Here is a 24,432-nt window from a genome sequence, read left to right as displayed (position 1 = left end):
TCATGCCTTGACCTAATCATGCGACCACTTGGGACCATGCCTATAAAGCTCAACATGCAAAACCATAAGAGCCAAGTCAAATTAGACTAGAACTTTGAAGCTTCCACTCCTTGAATGCAATTCCTATAGCGCGTGGAATGGAATGGAATGATATCAAATAAACGAAAATAGTTTAAATGGGTATACATTGACTAGCTTGATAGGAAAAGCTGTGTTAAGACCCCAATTTGTAGATTAACAAACAATGACTACCTTGATAGAATAAGCTATATCAACACCTTGAAATGAACCAAGGCACTTAGTCATTAGATCACCTACGACAACGATCCATTATGTGGGAGTAAGGGTACTCCTCCCTCCCCATATTGGGCTTTGTAGGTATGGTATTGGAAGCAAATGCACATATTGGAGGTAGTACTACACTCAAGTGAGGCCCTTTACAAGTGATCTCCATACTCTGTTATGAAACTTCACATGCATGACATCATGAGAGTGTAGTTTGGAGGAGTGTTATATCCATTGTACTTGGCTCTGAATAATGCAATATTGCTTATTGATACATTTTTAGTCCCTTCCCATCGTGCATAATTGTTCCATTTTCTAGGTTTTCACTTGAGATCCCATGTGAAGTCCATAAGATTCCCCTTCCCTCTCTGTCTCTCTTTTTGCAAAGAAGTTTGAAGTGATGAATTGAAATATTTACAAAGGGCCTTCTTGCTAACCAATTAGACGCAAAGACAAGTAGAAAGCAACATATGGAACCAAAAGGCTACAAAAAGTGTAGGGCTACGAGAATAGAAGAAGGGGATCACAAAGTAGACACAACTAAGATGGTAAGGATGACATCCATCTAGGAGTAGCCACCTTTGTGAGGATCGCATGAGCCACAACCATGGAACTAACTTGCCATAATAACAATGCTCAAGCTTGACTCACATAACCATGTATACTTGAGGCAAAATAAAAACAAATGCATTGCATGTTCACAAAATATACCAAAGACCAATCCAATCTAAAAAATGAAAAAAACCCAAGGATGCTTTGATAGTAAAGAGGCCATGGGCAACATCTTGTCCAAAGCCCAAGAATGAATGGTTCTATGCTAACATTTCAACTGAAGTCTAGACTTGGGAAATGAAACCCCAAATATACCTAGCAACTCAATAATAAATAAAAAGATGATCATGAGTTTCATCACATATGCTAGCATTAGAGATCTTAGAAGACATCTACACATTGAAACTTTCACTTCATAAAGAAGCTTAGACCTCCACAATTGAAGTAACCAATCACGTTGCTTAGCTTTATTGTATTGAGTAGACAAGACTTTATTTGCTTTCTCAACACCTGTTTCTTATCCTCAACCATCCTATGATCAACCTAATTGATTGATTTTTTCACAAAATCATTCAAGAACACAAAAGCCCAATCCAACCATGGGATGAATGCGCCAAGGGGAATGTCATTGAAGCAATTCCTCCAAGTTTGACCAAATTAGCTTGTAACCTCAAGGAACTTAGAAGGATTGATGGGTACTGTGGTTAAATAAACTTGAGACTAACCAAGACCAACCTACCTTTTCCCTAGCCTAAGACGAATGGGCTACAACAATTCTTGCAATGACTTCTGTGTCCAATGAAGTAAAAGCAAGAAATAGGAGATCATACTTATCATCACTATTTGTACAACTTTGAGTAGCACATTCATAGGCTAGCCTTGAGATTTCCAATACATAAAACTTGTGATGAATGAATGAAAACATCTAATTGAGCAATGCATGAGGGGTGACATCCATCCCTATGGGATAACTCAAGTGTCTAGTAATCTCCTTGAGAGATAATCCCACCACCTTGCTAACCCCAAAACATGCATGTCTCTCTTTGTACAATTGATGAGAATGGACTTTTGCAAGTTGATGTGGAGGCTTGAGGCTAGACTAAATAGTCTCCAAATGGCCATTGCTCTATTCAAATTAGACTTCTTAGCCTTTAAAACATAAATGAATCATATGCAAGTCCCAAACCATAGCCCCATTTGGGAAGAACCAAACTGGTGATTTCACCATGAGTTGTTAGCTTATCCATTAGAGAGAACATTGAATGAGTCACCAATGCAAACAACAAAGGACTAAGGGCCGCTTTTTGGATGAAGGGATCGAGTTTAGTAGTCAAAACCCACGAAAGACATTAATTGTCAAAGAAAGGACTAGCTGACACGATTAAAAGCTTTTTCAAAATCCAAATGAATCATAATAACCTCCTAACTAGAAGCTTTGGCATAATCTATCCCCAATTGAACATTCAATATATTCTTCATAATATTCCATCCCTTAATAAAGTCCCATACACGTGTGTGTGCGCATACACTCACACACACACACACAAGAGTCTCCCTCCTTTTTCTCATGGTGAGGACCTTTTCCAAACTAATCATGCAATCAATGGCTCTCTTAACCAGCCCGGATCCTCGTCCTAAAGCAAAGTTCGAACTTCGAAGTGAGCCTAGCAAACGGTAAAGCTTTCCAAACTTGCACATAACTCATCATGTAGGCATCTCGAGATGTCCATCGCGAGAGAGCTATGGGGCCGCACTCTCCTCGCTTTTCAGTTCTTTTGCGGCTTGTCTGTCGTCGCCGATCACGTCGCCAAAGTTCACGAGGTGCCATTCCGACCGTTAACATCCTTCCATCTTTTCTATCAGAACCATGGCGGCATTGCCTGATTGATTGCTTTTTTACCACAATATCTGGCAGACAGAAATGGTAGGCTAGTTATCAGGATATGTGATTTATGCAGCTCTAGTGCTATATGAATGAATGGCGTCTCGGAGAAAGTCTTCTTTGAAATCGCTTTGTGCGATGTCAGACCTGCAGAAGACTCCTGTCATAAACCGGGCCTCAGTACTGTGTCTGAATGAATGCGTAAATATACGGCAGATTAATGTCTGCATGGCCGTGACAGAATTGTTTGATAAGTTCTGTCTACATGGACCTGCAGAAGACTCCTGTAATGAAACCCGGCTGCAGTACTGTCTACGAATGGATGCATGGATAAACGGCAGATCAGTGTCTGCATGGCTGTGACAGAATTGTTTGATCAGTTCTGTCTATGTAATGTAAGCAGCGTTTTTGCGACAAGAAGTCAATGTGCTGCTTCTTGGCAAATCTGCAACTTTTTTCAAGTTTCTTCAGTTGTTGAACTGTATCAACATGCTTGTGGTGCGGGAATTTGCCATTTCCATGCTGAGAAGCTAAATTCTGGTTTTGTAGTTTACCTAAAATTTTCAACTAGAACTTTATTGTGCAGCATCCGGTTTGATGATAACATTTTTGTAGGTTTTTGGTCCAAGCATGCTTCCAACTCTTAATGCTAGAGGAGATCTCCTCCTTCTTGATCGCTTATCAACAAGGTTTCATAAAATAAAGGCAGGTGACATAGTTATAGCTCTCTCACCAGAGAACCCCAAATTGGTCATCTGCAAGCGAGTATTGGGACTTGAAGGTGATCAAGTTGCTGTTCTACCACTTGACAATGAAGAACAGGCTCAGCGCGTTGTAGTATGAACTTTCTCCTTTATTCTAACATTCATATAGCGTTGCATTCTGATTACTTTGATGGTATCATGTAGGTTGCATTGCCTTTTTTTTTTTGATAGGTTCCAAAGGGGCACGTTTGGCTACAAGGGGATAACCTAGTGAGCTCAAAAGATTCAAGACATTATGGACCTGTCCCCTATGCCATGCTGCAGGGAAGGGTCTGCTTAAGGGTGAGTTATTTAGACTCACCTGCTGCATTACTGTTCTACTTTTCTTTGCATTGGTTGATGAAAGAGATAGTTTGAAAGGCTAAAACAATTGTGTAAATCTTCATTCATAGTTGTCAAGTTGAGTTCATGAGCCATGCTTAGCTATCCAGCTCTGATCATGTAGGTACTTCTTTGAGCGACACTTCCCATTGTTGAGCTTTTGAGCCATGTCTTTGTACCTCTAAGTCATATGCAGCTAGAAGCTAGGGAACTCATCGACAGAGTATGCTATGTTCTTACATCCTTTTACCATCTACCTTGTTTCTAGTCTTTCCTTCTATATTTAAAGAACCATTGTATGGGACTAGACATTGCTTCTTTGAGGTAAGACCTTCCCAACTATTCTCTTTTGTTTGCTTTGTGTTACGGGCTTAGCCACTTATGACATGAAGGGTGGTTTGTCATGCCATACTCTTTGATACTTAACTTACTCAAAATCATGCTTGTTCTTGCATATTCTTTGTCTACCGATTAAGGCTTTTGCGATTAGTCTTGCCATTATGAAATCAATGCGATCTTTAACGCATTAAATGGAATCGGGAATACTAAATCAAATATAATGTGAAAAAAATTATGATCAAGCCATCATAATATTATTTACGAGGTGTCTTTGCTTTTTGTTGGTTGAAAACATTGATGCGTCTTCTTGTGTGGGATTGCGGAATTGATTTAACGCAAGACTCCATATTAAAAAAATTAAGTGCGATCACTTATGTGATAGCTCGACGAGTAATTTTTAAAACATCTCAAGCCCAAATTTTTTTCTTGATATGAAGTGTTATGGTGGGAATTATTATATAGATCCTCTTCGAGAGGCCGTGGTATGGGATGCATTGGCGATAATAAACAAAACAAGTTCAATCAGCAATTTGGTAAATTGCAGATTTCAAAAGGTCGATGACACTTTTCTACTTAGAAATTCACATAAGTAAGAATATGTAAACTAAGAAAAATGTAATATTTTTAGGTTATAGAAAAATTAGAATCATGTAAGCATTATCTATATAGGGAAATTACCATATGTAGGGAAACGTAGTGGAAATATTTTCCTACTTATGAAATTAAAAAAAGGAAATTCCCTATCAATTCCCTAGTTAAAAATACACACAAGTAGGGAAAGTGGAACATTTTTGTTAATCCTCCTATGTGTGGACACATGCTAATGTGTACGAGTGTGGATATGGGTGTGAATACCCCCTCCAGCTCCTTGCATTCAATGAGGATCAAACAAATAGGTGTGCACTTTGTCCTATATAACAAGGCTCAAACTTGTTCTTCTTCATGGTGTGATCTAGTAATATTGTACCTTCTATTACACGGGGAATGCAACTAAGCCTATATGAAAGATAACATCTTGATTGATGGAATTAAACCGCTCGAACCCTGTCACGTCGCGCACGCTATCCCCGCCCCCGTTTAATGGTCGTGTCTTGCTAGATTCATTGCTATCGCCGGCACCAGGGCCCCATCTCCATCCCCCTCACCATCACCTGCGCCCCATTGCCAGGGCCATCGCCATCACCATCCCCCTCGCCAAGGCTATTCCCATCGCCAAGGCTATTCCCATCGCCAAGGCCATCGCCATCCCCTTGTGCCCGCCCTACCTTGCCCCCCCCCCCCCCCCCTTGCGTCCCCCTGCACCTGTCCCGCCCACCCCACCCCTGTTTTCTTTTCCCCTAGCCGCCTCCCGTACCCCCGCTTGTCTTTTCCTCCCCCCTCCCTCCGCGCGTTGCCCCGCCTTAAGGCTTAGCCCCTTGGCAGACTGTCACACCACCGGCATCGAAAACAACAATTTTCTCCTCCCCCCCCTCCTTGCCATCGACACCCCCTCCCCCCCCCCCCCTCCAATTGCTCCCTCCCCCTGCAGCAGCACAGTAGCGTGATAGGTAGGTTCTCCAAGAAGGGATGCGCAATGGAAACCTATGGTCAGACGTCGGTGCACTTAGTGAGTCCCCCCAGTCAAACACCTTGCGCGTAGTCCTCTTTGAGGAGCAGCTCTTAGCCGTCCGAGCTAAGAAGCTGGAGCTAAAGGAAACAACGATTTATGGTCAGGTAGTAGGACATTCCCCAGGGGCCCAGTCTCGGGACTGGCTTCACTCCACGCTGCGCGTCGGCACAATGCAGATCGTGGAGGCGGTCCTAATGGGCCAAGGGATTTCCATGGTCAGGCTCAGATCGGCAGACGCAGCTCGCGAGTTGCTTGCCAGTTCACCATATGCGTCCATGAAGGGGGTCATATACATGGTCCCTTGGTACAATGGCTTTACTGCGGAGGCATTTGCACTTCAAAACAGGTTTCTTCGGCACCCGATCACCCTTCTTTTTTCCAGCCTGGTGATAGAGTATTGCTAGTTGGTGGAAGACCGTGGACGGCTCTTCGGCACTATTCTTCCCGCGTCCTTTGCGGATGCAGTGACAACTGCAAGAGTCCCAAAGGTATGGATGGCAATGAGAGAGGTCAAGAATATCCCACAGTTCCTAGAGATTGAGACGGGCGGGCATTTCTTTTGGCAGTAGGTCATTGTGATAGGGCAGCCACGGCAGTGCCTGCGCTGCCATGACTTTGGGCATCAGGCTGCTAGTAGGTTGCACGCTTTTCAGAGCCAAGGTGACTTTGTCGACAGGCCCGTAGGTGGACGCTGAGGGCTTCACACAGGTCCAGAGACAACACAGAGGGAGACGGCAGGGGGGCGCAGCCAGCGTCTTAGACCCAACCTCGGCAGCAAGGAGCATGTGGGCGTGCGACGCCCCCGCGGGAGAGCACTCCACAGCCCCCCTGCCCGCCCCACCCGGCAAGACTGCAGTCCCCCACATCCACCACCCGCGCCACAGACTATCTCTCCCGAGTCCCCACACCCACCTTCCTCCATATCCCATGTCTCCCCCCCCCCCCCCCCCCCCCAATCCACCATGTACCTCCGTCCATCCCACCATCCCTCGATCATCCTCCCCCCACCACCCCCATTACCGAGCATCCCCCTCGATCCGCACCTGGTTCAGGCGATCCTCCCCAGACCCACCCCCTCCTCCCACAGGAGGTGATGAGCCAGACATGCCTACATCCTCTTTGCACCGACAGTCCTCCCCCTCCCATACAGCCACTAGCTCTTCCACCCCTGCCGCCCGTCACACTTTCCCGAGGCAAGCACACTTGTTGCCACAGGAGTTCTTCTGCAGTGGCCCATGGTTTTACTTGAGGGTTGCGGAGCGCAGAGTGTTCCCACTACCTCTAGAGGTGGGGATCTTCGTGGTTCGTAGGTCAAGGAGGGGCAAGGTCCATCAACTAGCACCACTGGATGGACCAAACTACGTCTTTTTTCTTCAGCCCTCTCACTCAGGGGAGTGGATGACAACACAGATAGAGGAAGAGTTGAAGAGTTAGGTGGCGGATCACACCTCCCAGTGGATGGGAGGACTAGCATTGTTTGCACAACAATGGCTTGGTTGTATGATGGATATTAACTGGTGGGCTGGTGCCAAGGTCCCTCATCTGAGCATTATCTTTCGAGCCCCTTCACAGTGGAGAGCTCCGAGGGATGTGATCGAGTGGCCCCTGGCACAGGCAGCCTGCTTCTACTAGTGCACAGAGTCTGGACTCTGAGCATGGCTGATAGATGCATTGATAGTACCACCTGGAACTTCTATTACCCCTATGGTCCGGCCGAGGGTCACCATGGGGGATTGGAGTTTGCTGTCTAGACCGGCGGCAAAGCGTACCTACATGCCTCATAGCTCCTCCTCTTCATCAGCAGCCTCCACACCGAACAGATACGTGTTCGATCGGTCACAAGTTTCCCTGTGAGCTTACACCTTGCATCCTGGAATGTGAATAACCTCCACTACAGTGGGGCATGTGGTTCCAAGAAATTGATTGTTCGGCAAAAGTTGCAGCTTGCCCTTGCCGGACGGATCGACATCTTACTTCTACAGGAGTACAAGCTCACCTCCACCCAGGCCCAGTGGGTAGGAAAGGTACTCCTAGGCAGTTCGCACACTTACCGGGAGCACGCCATAGGTGCCCACGGCAGGAGTGGAGGTGTATGCAACTCTATTGGTCCGAGTCTTACTGCTTGTGTACGAGATCACGGTACGATAGTGGTAGGGAGGGTGCTATGGATTGGATTGGACATTGGGACTTGTGCCTTGGAGTCCTTAATATCTATGCCTCTACAGAGGTTAGGGCACGCAGTAGGTTTTGGGTGGAGATCGCGGAAGGACTCCTAGAGGTGGACTCCTGGATTGTTGGAGGAGACTTCAACAACTTGGAGGCTTTGGAGGACTAGCAGGGTAGAGGGAGAAACTACCAGGGCATGGCCGGGGAGGAGCAGGAGACATGGGAGGTCTTTCTACTAGCAGTAGGAGCACGCGATGCCTGGAGAGACCTTGGCTTCCACAGGAGGGAGAGGTCGTTGGACTTCTCTTGGGGATACAGGTGGCTAGGTGGAGTCCTGCTAGAGAGGTTGGATAGGTTTTATGTGGGAGAGTGGGGAGGCTCTCGGGGAGGCCAGATTGGGCAATTGGCAGGCACCACGCTGTATGATCATTGCCCGGTTCTCCTGACACTAGATCCCCCAACATTTGCCCTAGATACACGATCTTGTCGGATCCTTGACTCGATCTATAGGAGGGAGGAGGTAACGAGACAGATAGAGCAAATTTGGACCAGAGAGTGGGGCAGGAGGGGCCAGATCGCAAAGGAGGTTGCAGAGGTCCTAGTTGAGTCGAGCAGAATTTGCCAAGAGGCAGCCATATAGGCCAGGCAGCAAAGCTGGGAGGAGGAGAGAGCACTCCGGCGGGACCTTGCAGCCACGTAGAGATTATTACAGGAGGCACCTGGGGATCCTACTCCACGCACAAGAGGTGCGTGCGCGAGCAGGCATTGCTGGCCTAGAGGACTCAAAGTTCTCTTTTCGCACCTCAGCAGCTTTCTGGGCGTGGAAGGGGGACACGATGTGCAGGGAGTTTTTCCAGGTGTACCAACCTCGCATCTCAGGAGAGCAGATGCGTAGCCTCCGAGATCGGTATGGGAGGACCCTTTCTAGCCTAGACGAGGTGATGGGGATTGCCACCGACTACTATAGTCGTCTCTTCCAACAGGAGACAACCTCAGCTAGAGGACAGTGATGTAGACAGCAGGTCTGGGATAACATCCCGTCTCTCGTCACAAAGGAGATGGGACGCTCCCTCCTAGCCCCCTTCACAGAGAAGGAACTAGAGGAGGCTTTCCATACGCAGGACGGGCAAAAATGCCTAGGAGAGGATGGCCTCTCTAAGGCTTTCTTCCCTACCTTGTGGGAAGTGGTGAAGGAACCCCCTACTGATGGCCTTTCAAGAGATTTTCACTTTAGGACAAATGCTAGGGAGTCTTTCGGCAGGCCTTATCAGTCTTCTCCCCAAAGGGGGAGACTGGTTGGAGCTTTCCCAGTGGAGACCAATCACCTTGTTGTCAGTGGTCTATAAGGCGCTGGCAAAGATGATTGGTAGGTGACTACGCCCCTTGCTTCCAGACATCATCCATGACACACAGACAGGCTTTGCCCAGGATAGGAGCATCTTGGACAATGTATTCACCTTCTTTGAGGCGACAGAGTGGGCCCAGCACAGTGGGCAGAGACTGGCCATACTACTCTTGGATTTTGAGAAAGCCTATGACAGGGTGGATTGGGATTTCCTAGAGGGCACCATGGTGAGGTTGGGTTTCCCCCAGGCTTGGATTTCTGGGGTCTCTGCACTTTACAGATCGGCCACGAGTAGGGTTCTCATAGGAGGGAGGCGAGGGGAGGAGTTTCGGCTAGAGAGATTAGTCTGACAGGGCTGCCCCCTGGCCCCATACCTGTTCCTTCTCTTTGCAGGGGCGATGTCTCACTTCCTCAGGTCACGTGTGAGCGGATTACGTGGCCTCTGACTTCCAGTAAGAGAGGAGACCGAGTTGTTAGACTTAGAGTATGCAGATGATACTGCGCTCTACATAGAGGACGACGAGTTGATGCTGGAGAGAGTGAGGTTGACTCTTGAGATGTTCTGTTCTGCAGCAGGAGCTTCTCTTTGCAGGGGCGATGTTTCACTTCCTCAGGTCATGTGTGAGCGGATTACGTAGCCTCCGACTTCCAGTAAAAGAGGAGACTGAGTTGTTGGACCTAGAGTATGCAGATGATACAGCGCTGGCTCTACATAGAGGACGACGAGTTGATGCTGGAGAGAGTGAGGTTGGCTCTTGAGGTGTTCTGTTCTGCAGCGGGAGCAAAAATCAACTGGCGAAAGTTGGTTGGTTTTCTCACAGACCTGGACTCTAGCACGGAGTGGGGCATCCACCTAGGATTTAGATGGGTGAGCAGAGGACAGACCATCTGGTACCTAGGGTTTCAGGTGGGGCTTGACATCATTCCCGCCCAACAGTTTCTTCTAGTCCTCGCGGAGGAAGCTAACCTATTGGAGCATGGCTCGCCTCTCACTAGCCAGCCGAGCCTTGGTGGTTAACCAGGTCCTCCTAGCGACGGCCTAGTACATCGCCTCGTGTTGGTGCTTCTCCTCCTATTGCGTAATGCAGCTTCGCCGCCTAGTGCGGAATTTCCTCTCATGGGCGACCATCATACGACATCGGTCAAAGGGAGGGCTTGGGATCATAGACCTAGAGTATCAGAGTATGGCCCTTCTGGGTAAGCTAGTTGTACACGGCCTCACACTGGGAGGACAGACCTAGAAGGTCCTATTGCAGGAGGGTCTTCGGGACTGTAGATTGAGGCTTGGCGGTGAGTGGAGGCCATCCCTGAGATGGATCTTCACGTCAGCCCAGATCACCCTTCCTACGCAGCTTGCTTCGCGTGTGGCAAGGCCTCCGTAAGGCCCTAATCGAGAGCCCCCTAGGTTGCTAGGAGGAGATAGACTGTTAGTCGGTGATTTGGAACCCCCAGGTCAGGGACCGGGAAGGGGCATAGATTGGCGAGTGCCTCCACATCCAGTGGGCCGGTTGGAAGGCTGGCCCGGCTCGTACCATCAGGACATGGCGGGAGGTGTATAGGATGGCGGACGAGGAGGTGTTGCAGCAAGTATTAGGCTGCCAGCGAGGAGTGGAGCTGAGGAGAAGGGAGATAGACACAACAATACCTCAAGAGTGGCTTGCTCCCTTGATACGAGAGCCGATAGAGCCCGGGGAGGTATGGGCTGCTAGGTTTTCACCAGGAGGCATCCCCCTACAGGTGGTAGGAAGAGTGGGGGATGCAAGTATTAGGCTGCCAGCGAGGAGTGGAGCTGAGGAGAAGGGAGATAGACGCAACAATACCTCGAGAGTGGCTTGCTCCCTTGATACGAGAGCCGATAGAGCCCGGGGAGGTATGGGCTGCTAGGTTTTCACCAACAGGCATCCCCCTACAGGTGGTAGGAAGAGTGGGGGGCGTTTGGCTCTTGACAGAGGGCAGCAGGACGAGGGGATAACTGTCTCATGGAAGAGGATCCGGGTGGTCGGCTTTCAGGGGAAGACATGGCGGTTGGACCCTTTGGTTTTTTGGCTGGAGCTCAGGGAGTGGCGCCTCTGGATCTGGGAAGGAAGGCCACTTGATGAGTTGGAGTCGGATCCGGGAGAGTGGCTTTGGCTGGCCATTGTGGTCGTCAAGAAGCCATTGAGGTTCCTGGAGTACACTGCCAGGATTGGTAGACACGTACTGATGCAGGAGGATATGGATTGGGCGGCGTCACGTAGTAGGCACTAGGTGGAGCACAGCATCGCCTAGCCGTTCCGACGGACCTTCTGGCGCCGCCTATGGGATAGGTGGAGGCCGAGGAGGGTATCATATTTTTTATGGTTGGTGGCACATGGAGGCTTGGCAGTGGGAAGCTGGCTTGCCCAGATGCAGGAGGGAGTTTGTAAGCACTGCACATAGTAGTCTATGGAAACCCCAAAGCACTGCCTTTGGTCGTGTGAGGCAGTATGGCTCGTGTGGAGAGGAGTGTGCCGCATCCTTCGCCGCATAGCACCCAGCCTTGGATGTATCTCTTGGGGAGCTTTTTGCTGGCAAGCGGTCAGCCAAGGCCGTCACCTTCCATATGAGGCCGGGATGCATGATACAATATTCATTATCGAGGCAGGGTCGTGCGTGCAGTGGTGGGTTTAGAGACTCTACCCGTCTGCTAGGTACTGGAGCCCACAGCAGACCGCTCTGAGGTATGGGAAATCATAGGGAGTCTTATTGGTTGGCATATCTGGAAGGCGCGATGTCAGGTAGCTTTCGGCGGAGAGAGACTTTCAGTATAGGCGACCTTAGTAGAGCTCTGGACCTCCATCATCCACTCCCTTTGAGGCTGATGGGATTAGGTGTAGCTCGAGTCTAGGGCTCGTCAAGAGCTCCGATGTCATTTCATGCGCACTTGGGGCGGCCAGGACCTGTTCGTGATGCGGGCAGGCAACCCTAGATGGCGATACACCCCCCCTCCATGGCTTCTTGCCCCTATCCCCCCCAGACCGCCTTCAAAGGCTTGTATATATGATGTATCTGTGACTTTCATTAGCTCCAGCTTGGTCTGTTGAGCATGAGTACTCCGAATGTGGGAATGTGAAGCATTGAAAACATACTTATATGAAGCAAATTTTAGACTTTGAAAAGCAACTTATGTATGAGTGGATCCTCTTGCTTTTAGAGCCACCTCTATTAAGGAGAGATACTGGTTAGAGATACTAGTAAAAGTTTGGGTCGTTGTGGCGACTCATGGTGGGTACTAACACATCAATAGTGTAACAAAGAAATGATAAAATCCATACACACTTAAAGCAACAAATTAACCTTCCACTTGACCTTGCCGTGGTGCAGACGTTGGATTGCCAATCGTCCCAAAAGTGGTAAGACCTTCCCTAGTCAAGAGCTGCACATTCTTGTCATTTGGGTGCCTTGCACATTCTTGTCATTTGGGTGCCCCAATTGAGATGCAGTTCCCTTTTCCCTAAATCAAGTGGAATGGTAAAGTTGAAGAAGATGGAGGAGGGTGTAGAAGAGGAGATGTGGCCCTTGTATGTGATGAATACTTTCAGCTAATGATTTGAAGGAACTCCCAATTTGATTAACAAGTTTGTTATGTTCTCTCCATGATTAGGGATGATTGAGACATCAAACTTTAATTCATTTTTTCTTAAAAGGGCAAGTTTTTGTGAAAGTGGTTACAACCTTGGGTATTGGGATGGTCTCTCCTAGCATTAGTCGCTATCACCACCTTGGGTCAATAAAGTGACCTAGCATGAATGCACCAGGGCACTATGAAGTTAGGTAGTTGAGTCCTATTTAGAGGATCCAATGCCCATTGTGAATATTCATTGTGTGATTGCCTCTCTTGGACTTTAGGCCTAAGAGTGGCTGTTGTCCATACAATGGGACAATGTGGGCTGGTGAGATGGGATGCCAACTCTTGGGATGTGATTGTGGCCTGTTGTGCTGTTGGCCCTAGGTTTGGGGTGATCGGCTCTATGGTTGGGAGGTGAGTTCGAAAGACATTCCCTTAGTGCTTCTATACTATAGGTACGACTTTGTTGTGTCTCGTGTGTAGGTTGGATCCTTGGGGGGATGCTTCATTGGTATTAACGCATCAACATGCTCTTTGGGGCAAGATGCGATGACATCCATAAAACCACTATATGTTCATAGGACTATTATGGTTTGCGCCCAATGGAAATGCTCTCATCTCAAATGGGATGATATGGATTGCTATTAATGATGGGTATACATTGTAAATAAATTCTCATCTATAGATAACAACACAATTGTACATCTATAGATAACAACACAATTGTACGACAAAGCATAAACTAATAAAGAATACAATTAGTGAGGGTAACCCAGAGACAATGAATACTAAAGATAAATATTGAATGAATGAATATATACAATGCTCAATGCAGCAAACACACTATGCAAAGTGAATATTGACCCCCGAACTCTCATGTCTCTAGGACTAGGGCAGAGAATATGAGCTCAAGAGTGTGTCGTACTTTGACAAATCTCAAATTGCAGTAGACAGTCCCCGAAAGTACTTTGGCAGCAGCAAATGAAGCTTGTTGGTTGGATCAATGCCAAACAAAGTTGTTGGGTGCAGAATCAGCAGATGCAGGTTGAAATGATGATGTGATAGGTAGGCAGGCAATGGCAATAAATTGCAAAACACAGCTGCAGGCTGACATAGATCGGCAAGTGATTGCAGAAACAACAAAAGGCTGACTGAACGATGATGTTAGCAATTGGCAAAGAGGGCGACAACAAGTCTAAACAGGGTGATAGCTGGAAGATGATCAGTGAAAGTAAATTCAGCAAATTTGGTGGTTTAGTAGACTGGAAATGGGTAAATTCAGCAAATTTGGTTGTTTAGTAGGCTGGAAATGGGTCTCCATAGTAGAGAAGGCTGACCTGTGGGAATCTGCACAATGAAGGGAGTGAAACGCAGTCTTTCAGGCATTGGGGTATCAAAGTAATAATTCGAAGGTGAAAGACAGCTGTCAAAGGAGCAAACCACAGTCCGCTGATGCCGTCAGAGATGTGGAAGATGATCACAAGTTGTCGAGGGAGCGAAGCGCAGTCCTGTGATGTTAGGGAGTGACTTGGACAGCAAAACACAAATCCAGAGTGTCAGAGTTGTTAAATGTAAGGAGAGCAGCCAGATGTTGACGTTAGGTGGATAATGATGATGCCAGGTGATGGAGGATGAGCCGGGCTGCAAAAACGCAGGTCCTAGCAGCCTCTATGACAAACGAGTGACACCAGGTGATGGAGGAGGAGGTAGGTTGCAAAAATGCAGGTCCTAGCAGCATTGGTACCCCAAAGCTAGAAGATGAGCAAGTTTTGGTTAGTAGTCATTTTTGTCTTGCACAGTCATCTCTTGCTTGTGAGCATGAGTTTGAGCTAGAGGAGGAGCTTTGACATTTTGTTTGTCTGTCATTGTTAGCAGTCATTTGTGACTTGCATAGTCATCTCTTGCCTATGAGGCTTAGCTTGATTTCCTTACCTTGTATGCCTTTCTTCTATGACTTTGAATGGCAACTTTTATGCTTTGTAAGGTTACATGATTAGGTTCATAAGAAAAATACACTTTCTATGCCCCAGTTTCTATCTAGGAACGTATACACCATCTTTGATTGGTGCATAGTGATATATTTTGCTTTTGGATGCTTTATTTTTTAAAGCAAAAGTTGGAGGCTTTTGCTTTTTGTTGTGTGGGTCTTGTTCACCATTAATTGGATGGGTGTCTAGATAGGAAGAGTCCAATTTGATAGTAGTGGTGAGTTTGTTTCAAATGAATTGGTATCCAATGATAATTATCTTCTATCAACTCCCTTGATAAAATGGAGTGGTGGAATGAAGTAGTGGGACAATCATGAATATGGCTTGTTTTATGTTGTTTGTTGCAGACTTGCTTGAATGCCTTTGTTCTAAGGCAGTTAACACTTCGATGTAAAAGCTTGACAATGGAGGTATCTTGTGGGACTTTCTTCGAGGCTTTTTATGGTAAGGAGCCTTCTCTTGCGAATCGCATGTGTTTGGTTATTGTGTTTACATGTACGCTCAAGATGACAAGCGGTTGAATCTGTCACTTAGAGTATAGTGTTCATTTTGGTGGCTTAGTCTTTAGACGCAAAGGCTTACTATGTGGTTGAACCCACACAAACTAAATCTATACTTAGAGAGGCATTACCTTTGATGAGAGGGAGTCTTAATGCTCTTCCATCTATTGATGAGACATCCTCTTGTGTGTCTAGTGAGCCTCGATCACTTCTTGCTCTTGACCCTGTCGTAGAGTTGTCTACTTCTAGACAATCTCTAAGGGGTTCGTTACCTTGGTGGTACTAATAGACCATACGAGACTCGGTTATACTTTCTTCTCGCACTTTCTCAAACGATCCTAGATGCTCCGTAGGTTTGCTCTAGTTCATTCCAAGAAATTAGTCTTCACAATTGATTATCTTAGGTATATAGAGTTTGAGATATGGAAGGTGGCTCTTACAGATCCTGGTTGGTATAATATAGAGTCCCGCACCTATATATTGTAGGTCTCTCTCTGTTTTTTGAATAAGCTCTCATGCTGAAATTTTAGCCATATGCTTTGTACTCTCCTATTTATCTCTTATCCAAGAAGCACTTTCTACGTAGCTTGATCTAATCCAAGCACTAAAGAAGAAAATCAGCTTGCTGGCCGAAGTATGCGGAAATTAGGGTTTCAAAATCCTAATGTTTGGAATTGCAGCAAATCATTCCTTATATATGGTTCAAGCACTTGGTACCCATGGTTTGTTTCAAAAAATTCCTGAAAGGGGGAGGGGCTAGTTTTCCTCTCTATGTGGTGTTGAGTCTTAACTCTCTTCCTTCTCTCTCTCTCTCTCTCTCTCTCCCTTAATTTTCATGGTGATAATGGATCGAGTTGGTTAAGTTCAAAGTATTGTCATTATCGCGTTTTTACCCATGCTTACATTGGTATCAAAGCAATGACTTCTTCTTTGTAGTAAAATTTTTGGGGTAAAAAAGATCTTTGGGCTCAACTTTCTGAGAATTTTGGTGAACAAGCAGAAGGTTCCAAACACCCCATACATGTATGCTTCTATGATTATGAGAAGATACAAAGATACAAGGAGCTGGAAGTTGATCCAGAAATTCAAGCTTTGATGGAGAGAAGGGCTAAAGCACATGTTGAAGCGAAGGTCTTTGAAGATTTCCTTACTGAGAAGGCTCTTGCTTGAGATAGATGGTATTATAGCTGCGAAGGCCTACTTCAGCATGAAAGGTATCGATGTTATTGATGCAACTAAGTCTATGAAAGGTAATACATCACCTATTATTCAAGGATCCACCCAAGCAGTGACTTCAAACTCTTACTATACACAAGCTGCCTCCTCTTGTCCCAAGAATCCCTCCATGGAGAGGGTAACAAGAAAGTCAAAGAACTGGCTATTCCATGGTAGTTGAATCTTCAGAGATGACTTTTAGCAAAGGAAAACGATGCTAAAAGAGACTCCAAGTTTGGAGAGGAGTATCAAGTTTGATGTTTTCTATGGTAAGAGAGATACTCAAAAAGCTGTATCCTTTACTAGATAATTTATTGTTGCTTTTGATGGTGAAGATTATACAGAAAAATTAAAGATTAGGATGGTCAAAATGCATTTGAAGGATAATGCTTTAAATTGGTGACTCAAAGTTGTACAAGAGGTAAAGGAACTTGAGTCTTGGAAAGCGTTTAAGGAGATGTTCAACAATATGCTTTTGCCTTTCTTCTTTGAAGTCGATGTGCAATAAGAATGGAATGAGCTAAAGCAAAGCCATGGAGACAATGTTGAAGTATATATCAATAGGTTTGTAGCTGTTTCTCTTAAATTTATATCTCTTAATGAAAGTTCCTTTCAATATGGAGATGAGAAAGTTTATTCTTGGATTACATCCAATGGTATGGCAAGTTGTCAAGATAACAAAGCTTGATACTTTGGAAGCAGCCCAAGATGTAGCCCTAGAAGCTGAAGGACTGTATATGCCATGGATGCTTGGTAAAGTCTTAAAAGAAGAACCATGAAGGAAGAAGACCAAGATATTTGACCAAAAGAAGTCAGATAAATAAGAACCAAAGCATAAGGATGGAGGTACACCAACTGTGCCATCCCAAAATAAGCTAACATATCAGTAGTTAGTGGAATATATAAGAGAAGGACGATGTTTCTCTTGTGGAGAAAAAGAACACATGGCTGATCAATGTCCTAACAAGGCAAAGCAAAAAAACCAACCCCCAAAGACACCTCAAGTGAATGCAGAAATTCTTGTAATAGAATGAAACTTTATCAGAGAAAAGTAAGCTTTTTATGGCTTGGGGTAAGATTGCTAATCAACCTGTTCTCATTCATTTTGATATAGGGGCTACATATCATTATATCCATCCTCGGATTATTGAAGCTCTATATCTACTAAAGGAGAGGTTTGAAACACCAGAAATGTCAGGTACTACTTTTCAAGGAATGGAGTTTGAAGTTACTCCCATTCTTAGGAAACTATGAAGTGAGATAGAAGATTATGTAGATAATGAGAGTTTTATCATGGGAGATCTTGGTCATTGTGATGTTGTTTTAGGAATACCTTGGTATAGAAGAATAGATTCAACCATTGATTGGAATCAAAATAAAGTTAGATTTTCTTTCAAGGGTAAAAATGTATCTTTTGATGTGGGAGTAGAAAGAAACTATATTCCCATCTTATTCCATGTATAAATTTGTAAAGCAATGAAAAAGTCTATTTCCTCATACTGATTTTTTTCAAAGACTCTAACAAAGAATCTAGGATTGAAGAGTCTATCTTAGATATGAACGAGGAGCAAACGAGTTTCTTAAAGGAATACGAAGATTGTTTTGCAGATACTTTACTAGACGAGTTATCATCGGAGAGACCAGAAGATCATCGCATTGATCTCATTTGCCACCCTCTAGTGTGACTCTGATACAATAAGAGTAGATTATGAAGCAAGTGAATGAGCTCTTAGAGAAGGGTCTAATAAGACCTAGTTCTTTATCTTTTTACTCTTCAATCCTCTTAGTGCAGAAGAAAGATGGAACTTGGCACATGCGTGTGGACTACAGGGTTCTCAACAAAATTACAATTTGGAATAGATATTCCATTCCAAGAATTGATGATATCTTGGATAGATTGGATGGATCCAAAGTATTCATCTAGATTGACGTGAAGAGTGGCTACCATGAGATAAGGGCTGCTCCTCAAGATATTCATAAAACAACATTCAGGACAACTTTTGGTTTGTATGAGTTTCTTGTGCTACCATTTGGTCTCACCAACGCCCCTACAATCTCTAATAGAATGATAGAAAGAATCTTTAGAGCACATCGGAAGTCTACAAGTACTTTTTTTGATGATATTTTGGTTCATTCAAAAGACGAAGAAGAGCATAAGAAATGCTTGAATATAGTGTTTTAAGACCTGGGCAAACACAAACTTTATGTGAATGGCAAAAAGAGTGAATTTTTCCCAGAAGAGATTCACTACTTGGGCCATATTGTATCCAAAGATGGGATTCTAATGGATCCCAAAAAAGTCAAGGCTATTGTAGAATGGCTAGAATTGACTAGTGTTCATGATATTCAAAGTTTTTTGGGATTATACTCTTATTACAGGAGATTCACTAAATGCTTTGTAGTGCTTGTTGGACTGTTGCATTATCTAACCAAGAAAGTAGTGGCATTCCGGTGGACCAAACTAGAGAAGGAATCTTTTGAAGCTCTAAAGTTCTATATCAACGAAGGATCTGTTTTGATTATATCGAATTTGTCAAAACCTTTTTTATTGCTCAATTCAGCCAGTGTTTTCGTATTCGGACCTTGATTGCTGGTTGGGTGATTGTGTGTATGGGTCGTTTTTGCTGTCTCTGGCATCTTTTGGTTGTATTTTCAACTTCTTGCAGCAGTCGCCCTTCTTTTTTGATCAGATTTTGGTTTCCATTGCGTGTGAACTCTCATTTTGTGTAGTCTTTGATGTTGATTTGATTGTATTCTCTCTTTGTATAGCTTCTATTTTCTATCTTCTCTTCCTATCCTCTCCCGATGGCTCCTCTATGCACTTCTATTGATGATTAGCTAAATGGCCTTGACTATCTCACTTGGAGTGCTGTTATGAAAGCTTAGTTTGTACAAAAGTAGTTATGGTACATTGCTTGTGGAGCTATTCCTCGTCCTCAACGTCCTTTTCCTATTCTAGAAGGTTTTGATAAGGACAATCATGAGGAAGTTGTGCTAACATGGGATACAGATGATGCATGTGTCTATCTTGCTCTTCTTTGATGTATTTTTGTCAGAAGTGGGTGCAACAATGGAAGGGTATACATATGCTGAAATAGACTGCCAAACACAAGATAGAAGAGAAAGGTAAGGGAGAATAAAAGAACACTACAAAAGAAGATAACTTAGATGAATTCTCGGGAAATGGAATCCATATACCAAGGCATGAGAGAGTACAGAATCAATGTGAGTCACTGGCTGTGAAGGCAACGGCACAGGCACCGGCTCCTCTCCCCACCAAGAATGTGTAGAAGATGACATATGAATAATAATGACTCTGGAGGAGTGCTTGATATGGGGCGAAATAATGTCAAAGAATATGATAGATCAGCCAACATTACATGCTGGCCGATTGGTTGAAAATGCTAGAAACCACATCCTAAATGGCCAAATAAAATGCTGAAATAATTAGGAAAATATCATGATGCCCTCTTTTCTTGATTATTTAGCATTTTATTTAGCCATTTATGATGTGGTTCTGGCATTTTTCAGCCAGCCAATGCTGGCCAACCTATCATATTCTTTGGCATTATTTTGCCCCATATTAGACTCTCCATAGTTAAAATGCTGGCCAACTTGTCATGTTCTTTGGCATTATTTTGCCCTATATCAGGCACTCCTTCTCCACAGTCATTATCATTTATTTGTCATCTACAGGTTTTTGGTGGAGAGAGGAGCAAGTGCCAATGCCTTCACAACCAATGACTCACATTGGTTTTGTATTGTCTCGCGTCTTGGTATATGGTTTCCATTTCCCGAGCATTGTTCTGAGTTCTCTTTTTTTGTAGTGTTCTTATGTTCTTTTTGTCTTGTGTTCGGCAGTCTATTTCAGCATATGTATACGCTTCTATTGCTGCATCCACTTCTAAAATGGTTGAGTTTATGCATGTGATGGCATCATGATATTTTCTTGATTATTTAGGCATTTTTCATTTAGTCTGGCCGACTTGTCATATTCTTTGGCATTATTTTTCCCTATATCAAGTAGCACTCCTTCACAATCATCATCATTCATGTTATCTACAGGTTCTATGTGGAGAGAGGAGCCGGTGCTGGTGTCTTCACAGCCAATGATTGAGGATAACAATCAATTCTAAGGGGGGAATTGTTACATCCTTGGACATCTGGATGGACGCCCATAGTAGTAGTCACAACTTTGGGTCACAAAGTGAGTTGTGGCCTAGTGCGAATGCTCTAGGGGCACTAAAGGTTTAGGTTAGCCAAGTCCTATTTATAGAAATTCGGGCCCATTGTACACATTCATTGTGTGAGCACCACTCTTGGACTTTAGGCTGAGCGAACCCTATGTCCATATATTGGGATTGTGTGGGCTGGTGGTATGGGACGCCAGCTTTGGGGATGCAATTGTGGCTTGAAATGCTGTTGGCATGAGGCTCAGAAGTGAGCCCATTTGGCTCTATGGTTGGGAGGCAAGTCTTACTTCCATCCCCTTTATGGTTCCATGTCATGGGTACAGCTTGTGTTGTGTCTTGTGTGTAGGTTCGATCCTAGGGGAACGTTTCAATAGCTAGGCTAAGGTGATTTGGGAGATGATTGTCTACTATATGCAATGGGAGCAAAGGAAGAATTTAAGTGGATGTTTACATGGTGCTCATTGTAAGCAGCATAAAATAGGGAAAGTTGTACCATCTTAAGTTTGGACCTTTGATTCAAATGATAGGGCTGAACCATGTCAAAGAAAAACCCTAACTTTAGACAAATAGTTGGCCAAGTCTCTAGAGCTTAAAATGAAGCTGAATCAGAACTAGACGTAGAAAAGGTAGATATTTAAGATTTGGCTAAGTGGTTTATAATTGGCGAGGTCTCTAAGGCTGAAGGATGAAGATGTCATCTCAGCTTTACACATGGGTTTCAAAGCTTCGCTTCAATGGTCAATGCATGGAAGTAAAGCTGCAGTCTTCATCTGTTGGTCTGGTAGTAAAGCACACATTCTCAACTTGTCTGTTGCTCTATTGCTCTCTATTGCACGTTTTTGCATGTCCCTCAGTTTTCTTTCTGTGATTTCTTGTGTTCAGAGTTATGCAAGTTGCAAACATGGTGGTAGTGATAGGTTGTGATCTCCATCAGCTGAGGGCATGTTCATTACCTGCTGCTGTGAATGTTGGGCGAAAACTTGCTCTTGCTTGTGTTTGCTACTGTTTTTGTTGTGGCTTGTTTTTGCTATGTATGAAGGCTGCAGTATCCTGATCAAATATCTAGAGCTGCTTCTGACTGTCAGATAAGCTGTCTGGTCTTGAGCCAACTCTTGAATCTCATATTGCCCCCAAAATGCTGGCATCATCCCTGGTTGTGCTTGGTCTTTCCACATGGTGGTGTTATTGTTTTCTTGTTAGGAAGTTGGCTGTTGGAGCTGGGTTTTGCAGTTTTCGTGTTTACTTCATTGTTTCTGGATTCAACTTCATTATATCAAAAACCCTTGTTGGCTGTTAAATGCAATGTTCTGCAAGTTTTCGTGCAGAAGGAATCCATGTAACCTTGCAGAACATTGCATTTCTGATACTTGATAGTAAGAGATGAAGTAGTACTCATGTAGTCGCTTGCCAATATGTGCGGTGATGAATTGTGGAGAATGATTTGCGGAGAATTGAATTAAAATTCTCGTTAATAATGAAATATCCCACTTAGTATTGGTCTTTAAAATTATAGAACAAATATTGCATGCCGTGACTATTGATTGAATGTGGCTTATGGCAGGATGCATTGATAATTGTGATTTTTGTATTGATTGATGGAACAAATATATGGTGGTTCTACTTGCAATATACTAGACAAACTTGAAGTGATATTGAATATTAAGGTTTCTTTGGGTATCTCCACTTGATCTTGATTGTAAACCATTTTTTGGTCTCCTTCGTGGAAAATTTAGTCCCTTGATGTAGGGTGGTTTCAGTTGTTAGCTTCATAAGCATATTACAACATTCGAGGTGGGAAGAGTGCCCATGAGTAGCCTCCTAGATACCCAAGTAGGGCAACTATTTTATTTAGCCTTCCTACCTAGGAAATGAAAAAAAGGGAAATAAGTTTATTTTGGGTCCTAGTTAAGGCAAAATTTAGTAGATAATTGGTCAAGTTTATGTTATTTGAATGTTTGAGTGCTCTCAAATTAGGTAGTCACGATTAATTTTTGTGGTTTATATGATGTAAGCCTTTATTGGGTCTCCTCTTAAGATGCTAGAAAAAAGTGGTGAGCCTAAATTGGGTATTCTACTAGGGATAGATTTATTGTGTTTGAAGATTGGTTACTTTGACTTATTCCTTAAGAATATTTGTGGTTATGTATTGGATTGGTGTGGTTGATTGTTGTGGTTTTGGTGTTTGCCTATTTTGGGTCCTCTATCCAAGGAAAGTTTAGATTCTTGATTGTTAATTGTGTTGATTTAGGGTTGAATTTGACGTTCATTATTTGGCTAACACAACCTTCTAGAACTTATATCTACTAATGAGTGAAGTTTAAATTCAAACATCAAATCTAACAATCATCCTATTATAATGGAAGGCTCATTAATGTCAAAATCTAATCGTTTAGATTTCCATTCTTTCTCACATTGTTAATTTGTTACCCCATTATGCTTGATATTGTTATGTTGCTATTGTGTGCAGATTTGGCCACCCAAGGGTTGGAGCCGATTCTAAATTATATAATTTTGTGGAGTGTCGCACTTGGAAAGATATCGGTTGCAAGGAGATTGGTATATTTATATTGTATGGAAGATCAAAGATAGGCATTTAACATGAAACGAATAAAATAATTTTGAAATTGGGAGATTTGTAAAATTTAGCTTCACTTACAAGTTTGGTAATTTTAGATTTGCAAAAGTAACCATATTGCTTTTTTACCAATGTTACACGTGTTCTACAAGTGTCAATTTGTGCGTGCGCGCATGTTCTACTCAATCGAGTTGTATCTTACACATTTGTAGCCATCTCTCTCTCTCTCTCTCTCTCTCCAACTTTGTTGTAGTAGTAGTCAACAAATAGCTTTAATCCTTGAATTGTCAATTTCCCAAATTTTACTAGCTCGGTTGTAGACTAGCTTGACTCCACCAACAATGTGCAATGGTATGACCTAGGGGAGGGTTAGATTTGAGTTCGTGTGCTTAGCGGCTAGGCGGAGGCACCTTTACTCCCAATAACCTCCCACTTAAAGGTGAATCTGTCCTAGTGAGGAGTGAAATGGATGTAGAGACTTTATCAATTATCATATCAACATGTTCGAAGCCAACTAGAGCAGCAAGTTTGTGGGAGGACCATTGACTTTAAGAACTTGGTTGAGCTAGAGAAAAAGTTGGATATGGGGGTGACTACTAACACCAAGCTTGTGGGAGGAACATTGACTTTGAGAACTCACTTGCTAAATTGCACATGCACTTGGTTGAGCTAGAGAAAAAGTTGGATATGGAGTGACTACTAATAAGAAGATTGAGGATGAAGTTGAGGCAATAGCATAGGTGGAAGGGTTATAATAGAAATCAAAACAAGGAAGATGGAAGATAAACATGATACGGTTGATTGAATTTCACACATGTCTAGGAGGCTTGATAGTTGATGGGATAAAAAAAGTAGAACCAAAGGATGAGGATAACCAAGAGTAGTCAAAGTTATATAGGCTAGAGACTAAGGTCATTATTGGAAAAGTAAGGGTTCAAAACCGTATCGCCAAGCAAGTGAATAAGCAATTTTGGAGTTTTGAGATGTAAAACAAAATTGTAGGACTAAAGTAGTCAAAATATGTATACATATGATCTTACACGAATGTAAAACAAAATTGTAGGACTAAAGTAGTCAAAATGTTGCATGGAAACCAAAATATGTATACATAT

General features: G+C 43.8%; 1 protein-coding gene across 5 annotated transcripts; it reads left to right on the top strand.

Moving 5' to 3' along the window:
* The first annotated feature begins 2,451 nt into the window (after nucleotides 1-2,451).
* On the top strand, nucleotides 2,452-23,462 carry LOC148013434 (Peptidase S24/S26A/S26B/S26C family protein). 5 transcript variants are annotated; one of them, XM_087668296.1, is made up of 6 exons: nucleotides 2,509-2,658; nucleotides 2,997-3,114; nucleotides 3,335-3,556; nucleotides 3,655-3,765; nucleotides 15,185-15,281; nucleotides 23,213-23,462. In XM_087668296.1, the coding sequence occupies exons 2-6, from the start codon at nucleotides 3,046-3,048 to the stop codon at nucleotides 23,332-23,334; spliced, it is 621 nt and encodes a 206-aa protein (XP_087524422.1). In that variant the 5' UTR covers nucleotides 2,509-2,658; nucleotides 2,997-3,045; the 3' UTR covers nucleotides 23,335-23,462. The 5 variants fall into 5 exon arrangements, with proteins under 5 accessions (XP_087524420.1, XP_087524425.1, XP_087524422.1 ...); XM_087668297.1 differs by lacking the exon at nucleotides 2,509-2,658 and adding an exon at nucleotides 2,744-2,761; XM_087668294.1 differs by lacking the exon at nucleotides 2,997-3,114 and having other exon boundaries at nucleotides 2,452-2,658; nucleotides 23,213-23,458.
* The last annotated feature ends 970 nt before the right edge of the window (nucleotides 23,463-24,432 follow it).

This window comes from Lygodium microphyllum, chromosome 26 (assembly GCF_053477565.2).
Source record: "Lygodium microphyllum isolate KBCC chromosome 26, Lygodium_microphyllum_v1.1.10, whole genome shotgun sequence".
In the NCBI taxonomy this organism is placed as follows: domain Eukaryota; kingdom Viridiplantae; phylum Streptophyta; class Polypodiopsida; order Schizaeales; family Lygodiaceae; genus Lygodium; species Lygodium microphyllum.
The sequence above is the reverse complement of the archived record's forward strand: the minus strand, read 5'-3'. Positions and strand labels throughout refer to the sequence as shown.

Excerpts from the sequence above, each read along its gene's own strand:
- LOC148013434 (XM_087668294.1), top strand. The coding sequence starts at position 2,560 with ATGTCCATCGCGAGAGAGCTATGGGGCCGCACTCTCCTCGCTTTTCAG. Across the intron at positions 3,557-3,654 it reads AACAGGCTCAGCGCGTTGTA|GTTCCAAAGGGGCACGTTTG; the intron begins GTATGAACTTTC and ends TTTTTTTGATAG. Across the intron at positions 3,766-15,184 it reads AGGGAAGGGTCTGCTTAAGG|ACTTGCTTGAATGCCTTTGT; the intron begins GTGAGTTATTTA and ends TGTTTGTTGCAG.